This window comes from Perkinsus marinus (assembly GCF_000006405.1).
Source record: "Perkinsus marinus ATCC 50983 genomic scaffold scf_1104296948084, whole genome shotgun sequence".
Classification (NCBI taxonomy): domain Eukaryota; phylum Perkinsozoa; order Perkinsida; family Perkinsidae; genus Perkinsus; species Perkinsus marinus.
Window position 1 is genome coordinate 145,783 of NW_003210321.1, and position 13,183 is coordinate 158,965.

The 13,183-nt window shown below is 48.6% G+C and overlaps 6 protein-coding genes across 6 annotated transcripts in view; 3 read left to right on the top strand and 3 right to left on the bottom strand.

The window, feature by feature from the left end:
* Positions 1–87: 87 nt before the first annotated feature.
* Pmar_PMAR000763 (conserved hypothetical protein) lies at positions 88–978 on the bottom strand (the record flags this gene model as incomplete). The annotated part of the gene is made up of 5 exons (XM_002778877.1): positions 88–194; positions 297–376; positions 496–603; positions 653–808; positions 857–978. 5 exons carry the CDS (start codon positions 976–978, stop codon positions 88–90), a joined length of 573 nt encoding a protein of 190 aa, XP_002778923.1.
* A 2,762-nt stretch (positions 979–3,740) lies between these two features.
* Positions 3,741–3,917, bottom strand: Pmar_PMAR000764 (hypothetical protein; the record flags this gene model as incomplete). Its single annotated transcript, XM_002778878.1, has 1 exon — positions 3,741–3,917. A coding segment is annotated over one exon (177 nt), but the record flags the coding sequence as incomplete, so codon positions are not given.
* Positions 3,918–3,966: 49 nt separating this feature from the next.
* Pmar_PMAR000765 (brca1-associated protein, putative) lies at positions 3,967–4,413 on the bottom strand (the record flags this gene model as incomplete). Its single annotated transcript, XM_002778879.1, has 3 exons — positions 3,967–4,122; positions 4,171–4,265; positions 4,308–4,413. Coding segments are annotated over 3 exons (357 nt in total), but the record flags the coding sequence as incomplete, so codon positions are not given.
* Positions 4,414–7,116: 2,703 nt separating this feature from the next.
* Pmar_PMAR000766 (vacuolar ATP synthase subunit E, putative) lies at positions 7,117–7,905 on the top strand (the record flags this gene model as incomplete). The annotated part of the gene is made up of 3 exons (XM_002778880.1): positions 7,117–7,182; positions 7,235–7,326; positions 7,392–7,905. The coding sequence occupies 3 exons, from the start codon at positions 7,117–7,119 to the stop codon at positions 7,903–7,905; spliced, it is 672 nt and encodes a 223-aa protein (XP_002778926.1).
* A 1,217-nt stretch (positions 7,906–9,122) lies between these two features.
* Positions 9,123–10,884, top strand: Pmar_PMAR000767 (ribosomal RNA methyltransferase, putative; the record flags this gene model as incomplete). The annotated part of the gene is made up of 11 exons (XM_002778881.1): positions 9,123–9,264; positions 9,309–9,375; positions 9,428–9,569; positions 9,620–9,751; positions 9,805–9,932; positions 9,984–10,125; positions 10,172–10,259; positions 10,308–10,418; positions 10,466–10,570; positions 10,607–10,743; positions 10,793–10,884. Exons 1-11 carry the CDS (start codon positions 9,152–9,154, stop codon positions 10,882–10,884), a joined length of 1,257 nt encoding a protein of 418 aa, XP_002778927.1. The 5' UTR covers positions 9,123–9,151.
* A 16-nt stretch (positions 10,885–10,900) lies between these two features.
* Pmar_PMAR000768 (ribosomal RNA methyltransferase, putative) overlaps positions 10,901–13,183 on the top strand; it is a gene marked incomplete at its 5' end in the record, with an annotated part of 2,782 nt that continues 499 nt past the window's right edge. The window contains 13 exons of the mRNA XM_002778882.1: positions 10,901–11,017; positions 11,241–11,308; positions 11,358–11,449; positions 11,496–11,635; positions 11,679–11,764; positions 11,812–11,959; positions 12,010–12,096; positions 12,144–12,248; positions 12,409–12,510; positions 12,584–12,720; positions 12,768–12,840; positions 12,887–12,980; positions 13,028–13,156. Of these exons, the coding sequence (XP_002778928.1) occupies positions 10,901–11,017; positions 11,241–11,308; positions 11,358–11,449; positions 11,496–11,635; positions 11,679–11,764; positions 11,812–11,959; positions 12,010–12,096; positions 12,144–12,248; positions 12,409–12,510; positions 12,584–12,720; positions 12,768–12,840; positions 12,887–12,980; positions 13,028–13,156 (1,378 nt within the window). The remainder of the gene's footprint in view (positions 11,018–11,240; positions 11,309–11,357; positions 11,450–11,495; positions 11,636–11,678; positions 11,765–11,811; positions 11,960–12,009; positions 12,097–12,143; positions 12,249–12,408; positions 12,511–12,583; positions 12,721–12,767; positions 12,841–12,886; positions 12,981–13,027; positions 13,157–13,183) is intronic.

The window sequence follows — 13,183 nt, forward strand, 5'->3', positions numbered from 1 at the left end:
GGTAGAAAATCTCTCTGTTCCAGCACTGTTATACATCCTCTAGCACTGAAAACGCACACCTGCCCAGTTCTCATAGGAAAGTTGCACCTACGTAGCCCCTGGATCTATGACAGAAGAGCCCAGCATGACGCCTTCAAGGTGAATCCCGAGATCTTGACGAATGATGGCAGTACCCAGCATGGCAGCGATAGAACCTACAAACGAGATGGAACATTTCGGTCTCACCGAGTCGTTGGCATATCTCAGGATTCCTGATTCAGGAGGCGTAACGAATCCTCCGAGGGTTACCCTCGTACCAGCAGCAGAGAGACCGACTATGTACACCTTCGTGTTGAAGTTTGGATGGTCCTTGAAGAACTGCGTCACGAATTCGATCCTGCAAGGAATCACGATTGATCAATGCTAAGAAGTCCTCTGGAACTCGCAATGAAAGAACATCGGGACATTCGTGCTCCAAATCAGTTGCCTAAGGACGTCCCACAAGGAGTAACTCACAAATTATTCACCACCGCGTTCAGGTCTGGCTCAATTGGTCCTTCGCTGAAGCCAGTAGGTCCCGGGGCGTCCACCCAAATGCTGTTGGCCTTCTGCGTCCATGAATATCTGGGAGAATTATGGTAAAGGAATGATCGAAGATGATCCAGGTCCTCACGGGTTCAACTCAGGCTTGTCCGTAGTCGTTGAAATGAAGCATGGTCCCTGCGCCATTGCCCCTCCGATGCTGCTGAAACCCAAACCTCCTCGGAGAAACACAAAGGTAGATGCTGTTTTTGGGTCTTCCTCAGCTTCCATAGCCACGAAGAAATATCTGAACAGAGCCGCCATGATCGACAATGTTTCCATACAAGCATCCTACTTGTTTTCCTTACTCACTTGTATGTACCCGTATTCTTGACTAACCTTACTAAGAGGGCACAATACATTCGCGCTCCTGGTCACCCCCAGTATGACCAATATCGATATCATAATGTTATTCATATCTGTAGGACGGTTACTAAATTTCAACTGAAACATTTCTTGCGAATGCGACCCACAACTAGGAATCAATGCAGTCAATGACCGATTATTGATACAATACTGGGCTGAGTTATATAAGATAACACGCATGCTCTGATATTTACAGGTGATAGCTCCTACCTACTTGTTGCCGCGTCACAACTCCCGGAGTTGAACTCCGTGACACGGGGGCACTGCGTGTCACGCACGTATTACTCGCTACTGCTAGACTTCAGATATCTACCAACAAGTGATGCGCATTTCCACCGGGTGGGCGGTAAGAAAGATGCACTAAGAGCTCCCAGAGGGAGATAGAGAGTCTGATTCATCCAGATCCGGGATATAGACTTCTGGAACGTGACCAATATCGACGCATCATCCACACCGAGGTCCTCTATAATGTATCTGCAACACACAGTTGAGACGGCGTGACCATGAACGCATCATCGTGTGTGTCACCGTCCGAGACGGTCAGTCTCCCTGTGCCGTGGCTCTCATCTTGTCACTTTGCAGCCTACGCTATTACTAGGATCCGCTGTCCTTCCTCTGTTTATTTCACTTGTTTGCCTTAGCCCTATAGGCACCACGATGTCACTGCGACAGTGGTACTGTTGTATCACTTTAGAGCAGCTGTGAACGCTGACGGCGTCACGCTTTCCCCATATAACGGCGTCACTCACGAATTAAAGGGAGTGTTGTGGGTCCAGTTTGCCTGCACCCTTGTTATCTCATCAAACCTTCGCCTCCCTTTCTGTAGCGAATGAGCCCAGTATCGATTACTGTGCTGCTAAGTGTGTGTATTCGTACAGAACTCAAGTGCAGGAAGTGCGCTTATTGTTATTGTCCTATTGTTAGGCTCGTAGTATTGGTTGCTCTAGCTCGAGTTCCCTTGTTGTGTTGTTTTAGAGACTCTAAATTAGAGTTCATCATACCTCGACAGGAGATGCACCCGTATTATGTGTGCTACAGTTTTATACCTAGTGTTCTACGCAAATTACGCGAAGTAAAAAAATCTCACTTCCCGAAAAAACGCCAGTGAAAATCGCCACTTCGTGTACACTGTACAACGCGTGATCGATTGGGCGTAGACTCGCCTGGTTTTTCGCTACTCGTGTGAGTAGCATTGCTGAGCCACTATTTCAAATGATTCATTTGGTTCCCTGAAAAGATCTGATAGTTCACATACGATGTGCAGGAGTCGACTCTGGCGGCACATCTCATATTCTCATTAATTCTGATTACCTTTGTAACGAGCGAAGTGGAGTTGGGGTAGTCTGTTACGATATGCTACAAACGCAGGAATAGTCTGTTTCTCTAAGGAAAAATTTTTCGAGTTGGAGTCGGGTGGGTTCTAACCAACGGGAATATCTTATAGAATCGAGTCTGTCACCGCAACTTGCGGTCCGCAAGGCCAACGGCTGATTCGCCAAGAATGGGTATTTGACCGTAGATGATCAGTGCGTAAATACTTCGCGCATTACCCATGAAATGAAGTACAGGTACCGAGTTCTGTCAACATATACCATGCATGCTGTAATGGATCGTTCGCTGCCACATTATTAGTCATAGTGGCGTCCCTTTCGTTGTGTGCCGCAGGACTGTCTGCTGTTCTCGTTGCGCGGACGAGATTGGCGTATAGCTTCTGTGCGGGATATCGACTCTCGAATCGATACGCATGCACACGGTTTTCGAGGAACAAGAGTTAAGATAACCTTTCGGCCTTCCCCTTCCCTCTGTTGAGTTCAGAGTCGGGTCTGTCTGACGGTTCTCAACACATGCATAGTCGCACAAACTCACTTCCGTAACCGGCTATGGGTCACTAACTCATACTCTATCAGCCTAGTAAGGACCAAACTAAGTATAGCGGAGCCTTCCATAACAGTGTAGGTATAAGTAACCAGACAATCACAGCTTGTCGCTCGCGGTGTGACATCGTGTACCAGGGACTGTATCTCGCAGTGATGCTCGGAGAAGGTTGAGTGATACATCTCCCGTAATTCGCCCACTATGGTGATGTGGAGGCATCTTTCCTGGGGTGCAAGGCTGGTAATGAGCCAACGACTTCGCGTGTACTGAGTCGTCCTCCCGCGTACGGTCTAACTCATGGGAGGCTGGAGCTGGATAATGACACTGTTCAACCACAAGCATCTCGTAGCTCAAGAAACTCCATTATGCCGCGGCGAACTGTCGAGATCACTTATAAGCAATGATAGCTCGTCAACCTGACCATGTTAGTCACCACAGTCAACATATCAGGGTGATAGTCTTATCTCCTTTCTCAATCGTTGCACTTCTTTGTCGTCCTCTATCTCAATCCCTACCAAGGGCGTGTTAGCCACCTGCTTATCCAGAGACATCTTCTCCGACCTCAACGTGGCGAGGTCCTGACAAACTCCAACTCATAGAGAACACAGCGGAGCTCCTTCACCTTTTTTATATCGTTCAACTCTTTCTCGCGTTTAGTTCGCAATCGCCGTAACCGCTTCAACTCGTGTCGAAGTGCACTCACTTCTTCCCTCCTACTTTTCAGAAGACCCCTATGTAGAAATCAAACGTCCCACTTCCGAACATCTCAACAGTGAGCTCTTTCTTACTCGGTCCTCTCTAGCTCAGGCATGTCAACCATCTCCATCAAATAACGTTCATGCGTAGTTCGACTCTCACCAACTGCCTCCAATTCCGCACACGCTTCCTCGTACTGACATCATCATCATGTATACTCCTCTACAAGGGTCCAGAGCTACCCGTCGACGCTCTTCCTCTATCTGTGAGCTCAGGAGTATATCCAACTCGCTTCTGGCCGTTGAGCTGGGTTCTGCGTTGATACCCACCCTTCGCACTCCATGACCATCAGCTGATGATTCTGGCGAGGAGGACTCAGCCGCTGGTTCCAAGTCGAGCATTTTACCAGACTCTTGTACCTACCGAGAAATACTGAGAACTCAGCAGCTATTCGTTTCTGCACCCTACAAGCCGTCGATGCACAAATGCGTCCCTCTCATAGTCCCAAATCCGACCGCTGGACACCTCCACGCAAAGACTATGTCCAGTTTCCAACGCATGGTGCTTAGCACAGGCCGCCTTAGTGTATCGCCCACACCCCACATGACCACATACAAGGCAAACCTAGGAATGGGATACCTCAGCTCGAGGGCTTCGATAGCAGGACCTTACCCACATTGGAGCTTCCCGAGTATGCATAGCCTCGCACTGTTCACACTTCATAGTGGCTGCAGGCATCAGCATCTTTTCGCAACATGCACACCAATCTACGAAAGCAATAAGTGACCAACATCCGCGCGAAGAACTACTTGCTCGGTTTGAACCAGACGGCATCTCGAGCCATCCGTGCTTGCCAGTAATAATACCGGTAACGGTCACATCCAAACGCTCAAGACAATATGGACACGATGGCAACTATCACGACATGACAACTATAGTGAAGCTCTGCATGTCACCGGTCCCTACCGGAGTGCCGTGGCCCTGTCTGACGCTAGCATTGGCTCTGAATTCTTCTATGCCTTTGGAGGTGCTCACTCGCAGTTCACTCAGGAATACGACGTAACAGACTGGGCCCGCAGTATGTCTCGACCCCAGCCCGCCAAAGTGCCTCGAAACAGAATGATACGGAATCACAGTGAAGTCCAGCAGGCAACTGCTCACCTGTTATGATAGCGGTTGTAGAATTTATCAGCTGCACTCTGTGACTGGAAGTAGATGAGGACACTACCTATGCCTGAACACGAGTGAGAGTCTGATCCAGTTACACACTCTGACAAGCCAATCGATAGGAGGCTCATAATACTGCCTACATGTTGTATTCGTGTTATCGGCGAGTTCAGGGTAGGAGTCGTAGATTAAGTAAGACGCATGCAGTATACTGTCAGCGAATTCTTCCAACCACGACGTCACGTCTGACTAAATCAAACGCGTCATCACACATCGCTGAGATGCACGCCGTTTCAATTCAACGGCACTAAACTAACTACTACTCAGAACTGGAAGTTGAATTGAAGTGTAGACTGCAGTGGCCTTACCCGATCCGTGATGCCAAGCAGGAGAACCTCACGACTCCGCTGCAGCGGCAGGGTGTTGACTCCATCGAAAGACCCTCCGACTCCATCACGATAGAGTATCAGCCGACCTGAGACCCTATGAACAACGGAAACATAGAGTGTACTTCATAGAGAAATAGAGACGATCTCGACATGAATCGAGTTGTTCACATTGACTTCCGAAGCCGGTTGAGAGATGCAGAAACTTCCTACAGTGTTGGGCGGGCTGGTCCTCGAACATGTCACTAACTTCACCATCATCATCACTCCTCGAATCAATGGAATCTTCTCTACTATCGAACCTGCCACAACTATCCGTATGATGCAATCTCCCGATCACGTCAGTCCGTTCGTCCCCGGTCGTGGTACTACATCGAATTTTCTGATTCGAAGTGTTTCCGCCACCTGTTGATAGCAGGAAAGGACTTTTCTGTCGCGATAAACCATACCCTAGCTCGAAACATAGGGAAAAACACAATTGCAAGAGCTACCTCCTTAACACAGCAATGGAGAGGATTAAGCCCAACTGATTAACTCGACAAATTCCAGCAACAACAAAAGAGACAATTATCATGGCAACATGGGGGTTTCACGACGGGGTAGCAGCCAAGCTTCGTGCTGACTACATCCTTTGGAGCAAAGCAAACGGGCTGACTATCGACAACAGCACTATTTTCTATTACAGTTTTATCATCAGCTATGCCCACTGCTGTTGTTGTTGATTACTACTACCAACTCTACTACGGGGTCTCGAGCCGGCCAAGTTTATGAGGTGCTCCTCAAGAGGATGCTGGGCAGACTTCGATGGTTCAAATGAGAAACCAACTGAACCTTCGTACAATGATGCAATGCTAGTAGTAGTGTAACGGCTCTGCCTCACACCGATTAGCAACGAGAAAACTCAGACAATTCGTCGTGGCATTATACCGATATTAACCACCCGAGAAACATGAACTAATATCTGAACCCAACCCTCAAGGGACGACATAACGAGATCACTCCTGCTGCTGTTTTTGGACGAGATGCTCGTGGCAAGCAGTAGTAGTACTAAGCTTCTTTTCGCCTATGTGAGAGACTCTCGCTTACATTGTGAGGTTATTAACACTACTGAAATGTGCTGCTATTTCCATCTCAATGTCCTTCGGTGTTCTGTGGAAAGTATCGACCGATATTGTCGTGTGAGTGAATGAGTGTCGTCTCATCTCAGATGCCCACTCCCATGAGAGCAGGAACACATTGTTAGAATTGAATTTAGATAATGGCATCAATGAATAGCTGTTAACAAATGTCTCAACTCGAACATGCTCTACAAAGGGGACAATGACACAAAGCTGGGTGGTTACACGGACCGGCGATATAGACTCGATTTACGAGGGAAGAGCTGTTACTCACTGTTTATTGTTATTCTATTTAGCTGGCTCCGCCAACCAACGTTGGAGATATACCGCTTCGATGCAGCACTCTGACCTACTTCATATCATGTCACAAGTAGCTTTAGATGAGCTAACAGTGATCGCCTACGCACTTGCCTAGCTGGTAGAGCGTAACGATAATGTTGCAGCGACAAGCACACTCTGACCCTAGCTAACATTCATCTGATTAGGAGGGTGCAAAGGGTGACAAAATTCGTTATGACCAAGTTGGAAGCGTAGTGCGCACGCCATCGTGATCGATTTCAGCCTCGCTGAGCAAGCTTTGCGGCTGTAGTGCGCAGTAAAGCTCGTAGGGTATCTTCAAGGCATGTTTTCTGTATCGCTCACTTATTCATTCACTGACTTCATCTTCTCATCACTTTGTGTATATCGTTTTATGTGGCGTTGATTGCGTAGGACTCTCTGTCCAGCTACTCTTGGTGTGTAGCATAGCAAATTCTTCATTCTATCTTTTTCGGACGCGCTGCAAGTTTAAAATACTACTGTTGATCTAACTCGCGCATTCGATCTCCTGTGTGTATTAGCGTATCGTTTGTTATTGCTGCGTTGAACTCGTGAGTTTTCCATCGATTGTTTCTCATCTCCTTCTTCAAGTTAGGTAATATCTTTTTTGATCTATCCCCAGTTTAACAATGGACGCAGCTGAGGCCCAGAAGCAGATCCAGCAGATGGTCAACTTCATCCTCAATGAGGCGAAGGTAAGCGCATTGATTATCGTTTGCGTCTTGGTCGCATTGCCGTTCATCTTAGGACAAATCGGAGGAGATTGAGGCTAAGGCCATGGAGGACTTCAACATTGAGAAGCTGAAGCTTGTCCAGCAGATGAAGGAGAAGGTCAGAAAGTAAGTCTAGTGTGACAATCCTAATTATTGCCGACTACCTGCTCGCCACAGAGTCGTCTTTTCAGGGAGTATGCTCAGAAGGCTAAGAAGATTGAGACTCAGAGAGCTATCGCTCGTTCCACTGCAATCAACCGTTCTCGACTTCAGAAGATCGGTGAGCGTGATGCTATGCTCCACAAGGCTGTTGATGATGCCATCGCCGAGCTTTCTGCTTACGCCAAGACTCCCGCTTATAAGACCACTGTCACCAACCTCATCGTTCAGGGCTGTTTCTCTCTTCTTGAGCCTGAGGTCACCATTCGTTGCCGTCAGGAGGACATGGCTCTTGTTGAGGCTGTCATCCCTGAGGCTCAGAAGATCTATGCCGCTGAGATCGCCAAGCAGGCTAAGGGCACTACCAAGGCCGTTGTGCTCAAGCTCGACAAGAAGAACCCTCTCAAGGGCAAGGCTGGTGGTGTTGTGCTAAGCTGCAACGATGGCAAGATCCGTGTTGATAACACTCTGGACGCCCGTCTTCGTCAGCTTGAGGAGAAGGACAAGCCTAATCTGCGTAAGGTTCTTTTCCCTATCGAGGCTTAAGATGTGCATATGTGTGTGGTGATGATTACTATTGCTCTCTGCCCAGCCTTCCGTTCTTTATCCACTAAGTGGCGACTATCGCCTCCCTCTGTGTGTTCAGTCATTGTTGAATAGTTCGGCAATAGCATCTTGCACTGAGAAGGTTTTATGTTGTTGGTGACGATGGCTGAGTAACATCAGTGAGGCTACTAGTCTCGAGTTCAGCACAGTTTCGTATTCACGAGCACACCAGTGTTTTGTTGGGTCGTATCATCAATCACAAGGGTTCTCATCGACCATGTAATTGTGAGGAAATGTTGTACGGTGTACCTAGGTACGTCGAATTCCATATTATTCCTGAGGTGGCGCTTGCATTACGGAGATGCTTTTCACCATTTAGCCTTACACTTTAGGTTGCAAATTGATTGCGCCTTCGTTATATGGATCAGCCCAACCTGTGGGGAAACTTTGTAAAACACTTCTCGTTTCAAGCACGTTCATGGACTGTGAACGTGCTGCGATAATCAAGACTCGCTATTTATGAATCGCCAGAAACCTCGGCCAGGATCACGGATCAGTGAAATTAAGCGAACGAATAACTTCGTTCGTAATTGAGCCAAGGCGTATTCTCGTCCAGAGGTCTCCTATCTGAAGTCGACGAAACGTAATGAGGTAGCCAGACTCAAGCGTGTTATGAGTACAACTCCATTGGTGAGCAGCAAGCCAAGTTTATGAGGCTACTCGTGTCGAGCACGCGATGCAAAGTGCCCAGGCTTGGAAGCCTACGGTGAGACCAGCACACACCCAGTCGCAAATCGTCCTGGCTTCTCAATTACGTTCGTGCAACTGCAAGAAATGGGGTATATTTCATGCACTTGCATGCTAATACGGTGGTGATGTCGTTTAGCGCTGGGTTCTATGACCGCCCTTCGAGGCAGTGGGAGCATTAGCTATCCGTGCTGTAGTACTACTGCACACAGGAGCTGCGAGGGCCGTTCTCACCCATAAGAGGATCTGAGGCGGAACAGCGTTTTCGATAAACTTTCTTGCGAAGGGCGCGGTGATTTTGACTATGAGAAGCGGAAAGAAGGGAAATCCATAACTTGGCAGTATAGGCGCTATATTTTGTTGCAGTCAGCGATATGTAGTGGATGATACTGGGAAGCTGGAAGCTCTTGTAATCTGCTTTTGCTGTATTGGTGGAGTCCGCGCTCAAGAGTTACTCGTTTGTTGTCGGAAGTTCTATACTTTCCCTTACGCTGATTCTATGGTTCGCCGGAAGAAGGTCGGAAAGGAGCGTTTGGATCGCTTCTATCAGCTTGCTAAGGAGCAGGGCTATCGCGCACGATCAGCGTTCAAACTGATCCAGCTCGAGAAGAAGTAGTTTCGTCGGGAAAGGGTAACCGCGTTGAGGGCTGTGTTAGATACGGCTTCCTCAAGAACGCCAGATCATGTGTGGATCTCTGTGGTGCTCCTGGAGGGTGGAGTCAGGTGGGCTATTGGTTCATTCATGGCCTAGGGGGAGGTGCTTGGACTGGTTTAGGTAGCAGTAAAGCATATGCCTGCAAACTCGAAGGTCATATGTGTCGATTTGATGCCGATAAAACCGATAAAGGGGGTGGTGACCATGCAATGTGATATAACAACACAGAAGTGCAGGCAGTTCCTGTTGAAGGAGCTCAATGGTACTAGTGGTCGCCTTGAGGAGCCTCCGACAGGTGTTTGATTCTGATAGGTACTCCTTGTGATGTTGTATTGAATGATGGTGCACCTAATGTGGGTGCGAGTTGGGCTAAGGATGCTTACAACCAGGCTGAACTGTGTCTATATGCTGTGCATCTAGCAGCGGACATGCTCAGGAAGGGAGGTGGGTCTATATGAGGAGTAGAAGGGGTTGACAGTATCGTCGTTGGGGTGTAGGTACCTTCGTCACCAAAGTCTTCCGATCTTCTGATTACAACAGTCTTTTGTGGGTTTTCCAACAGCTGTTTGAGAAGGTTGAGGCGACCAAACCCACCGCTTCTCGTAACGTCTCTGCTGAGATTTTCGTGAGTGATGGTATGACATGTGGATGAGTCGTCACTCGTGTGTTGTTTTAGGTTACTTGTAAGGGCTTCAAGGCTCCAGCGAGAGTTGATCCTCGATTGTTCGATCCGAAGTGGGTGTTTATGATGGAGGGAGATGAGCAGGAGAAGGCGGCTGTTGGAGAGGAGGATGAGGAGGAAATTACTGGCAAGAAAGGTAGATAGGATAGAATACCTTTTTATCAGCACTATTGCTGTCTCAGCTGGTAGCAGTGGGGCAGCGGCTCTCAATGACTACCTCAAGTCGGCTATGAAGAGACGTAGAGGGGGGTATGAGGATGAGTCGGAACTGTAGGGATATGTTGATCCATGTCGAGTGTAGATAGTCTCCACTTTTAGATTCTCAACTGCGACGGTTGCGGAGTTCATAGCCTCTCCTGCTCCGGCAGAGGTCCTCATCAAGAGGAGCAAGCTCGTGTTTGCGACGGAGGATTGTGAGGCGATAAGAAAGTAGGCTTGAATGGTATATTGTTATTGGGGCTATGGAAATATCTTAGGTCCCCCTATACGACCCCGGAGATATTGGATTATATGAGCGACTTGAAAGTGCTGGGGAAAGGAGAGCTCATGGCTTTGCTGAAGTGGCGTATGCGTATTAGAAGGTAGCTCTCTTGGAAGAGGACCATGTTGTTGAGAAGCTTGTGTGTTAGGGATCGTGAGAAGGCATCTAAGGTGGATCAAGAGAGCGAAGGAGAGGAGGATGAGGAAGATACTCTTGCAAACGCTCGGCCTGGCAAGTCTGTCGATGATGAACTGGCAGCATTGTTGAGCTCTCGTAAGGATATCGATGTTGGTGTTGCTGCTGATTGTGTGATGTGGACTAGGTCGAAGGGAGGAGAAGGCTGAGCTGAAGAAGCAAAGGGAGAGGACTAAGAAGCAGGAGATGAGGAAGAAGATGTCCCTAGGTAGTGCCTAGAAAGTGTTCATAGTATATGTGGAGTTATGTGGACTTTTCAGGTGGAGCATTCAGCGCCTCATCAATGTACGAGCCTGACCTTTTTGGTGGGATAACTCAGGATGACTTTGAGGCTGCTAACGAGGTTGATGAGGTAAGGGAAGGGTGCTGGAATATATATGCGCTCTCCTCAGCTGAGCTCGGGGGTTTACTCGTTTCCTATGGAAGTTTAACTCGGGTAGAAGTCAACAAAATCCAAGAAAAATTCCCCGGAGTTTCCTCATGGTATTCATATTTTCACTAACACGGGATACACATCTCTTCACCCTATGAGGGAGGGTGTAGATGCTGTCGTTGATGGCAGTGTTTGATGTTAGGACGTTACCGCACTGGAGGGCTCAGAGGAAGATCCGACAGATAGGGACATCCAACCTGGCCAATACGAGTAGGAGGGTACAGCTGAGGTTCATGTAGCTTACTGTGTTGATATTGAGGTATATAGTGGGAGATAACAGCTCGAGGCTGGAGAGGATGGAGAAGGAGATGTCGGAATATCACAAGAATGAGCTGAGGGACGCTGAGCTCCGTAGGTTACTCTTTTTGTAGTAGTTGTGTATAGTGGTAGTTTGTAGGGAAGGAGAAGGCCGCGTTGAAGGCTAAGAAGGGGAAGAAGGAGACTAGAAGGGAGAGAGCTGCACAGGAGTGGGCGGCAGAGGCGAGAGAGGTTACCTCGGAGATCGAGGGGAAGGCGGTCGCTGCTCATGAGGAACAGGTGAGTCGGGGTGGTCGGCCAGTAGATGCTTATTCACCGAAAGGTTCGCCGTGAGCTTGCTGGCGTTAGTGATGATGAGGATGGAGAGTCTGTGGACGGGTATGAGTCGGATGAAGGAGGAGATGCTGCGTAGGAGTGATGGGAGTTGCTTGAGGGTGGAGTGGTATTGGGAATAGGTATGTTGATGGGATACAGGAGGATGATGATGAAGAGAAGGGAGACTCAAGCGATGGAGAGGTGGAAGTGCCGAGTAAGCGCTTTAAGGAGAGTGAGGCTTCCGAGGAGATCGTGTTACCTCCGGAAATGAGCGGAGCGAAGGGACAAGTAGTATAAGAGGGTTGTGGGTGGATGTTGTTTACGGGACTTGGTGATAGATTCGGACGGATCGTTGGTTCTCGCAAGAGCTCTTCAAAGAGGATAGTGATGATGATGATGACGAGATGAAGGACGATGTCGATGGGGTGGGACTGTGTGTATGGTAGCATAGGTTGGTATGTGGTCATTATAGATTCGTGAGTTGGATGATGAGGATCTGTTGAAGTTGCCTCTTACGGATAAGCAGTTGAGGAAGGAGAAGAGGAAGCGTGATCTTGCCAAGAAGGAGAAGAAGGAGGTAAGCGAGGTCGGCTGACTATCTAGCTAGTGTCGAGGCTGTTGAGTTGTGTGGGTGATGGTATGTATTGCAAGCCCTCGAATAGAAGAGGGACATCTTGAAATTATGATACAGTCTTTGAATGATCGTCCTGCTCAACTATAGCGTCTATTGGTTTCAGGCGAAGAGGGCCCGTAAGATGGGAGAAGTGGAGGAGGAGGGTGATGGCCATGGCCATAAGGATGGTGATGCTGCCGGAACTGATGTCGGAGGATTCGAAGTGGTAGGTGTCTTAATACTGTCTCCTAGTATAGTGGTAGAGGTGTCCATCTTGGCTGAATTGGTGTTGTGGTAAGGTGCCAGCGAGCACTGCCTCGGCGTTCGAGAGACCAGAAGATCCGCAAGAGCTCGCTGAGACGCTAGCCTTGGGCAGCCTGCTGACGTCTAAGAAGAGTCGGATGGAGCTGATTGACAGTGCTTACAATAGATATACGTAAGGATGGTAGTTGAGAGTAGAAGGGTGAGTGTGGTGGTGGCCAGGTTCGCTGACGATCACAATGCGGCTCTACCGGATTGGTTTGTGGAGGAGGAGAAGCCGTTCACTCGTCAGATGGTGGGTGAATGATGATATAGCGAAGGAGTGGTATGGGATTGTGTAGGTGCCGATATCGAAGGAGTTGATGAACCAGTATCGGGCTAAGATGAGGGAGATCAATGCTAGACCTGTTCGCAAGGTGGCGGAGGCGGCAGCACGTGAGTTGCTCATAGGGAGAGTTGGATGAGGTGTGGTATGGTGGTAGGCAAGAAGAAGCGTCTGACGCAGCAGTTGGAGAAGCTTAGAAGACGGCCACTAGCTTGCAGAATCGAGCGATTTAGCGACTCTGGAAAGGCCCGTGCGATGAGGAAGGCTGTTGGAAAAGTGTTGCGAGGTGGGGGTCTCGATTGTATGTGAGTTG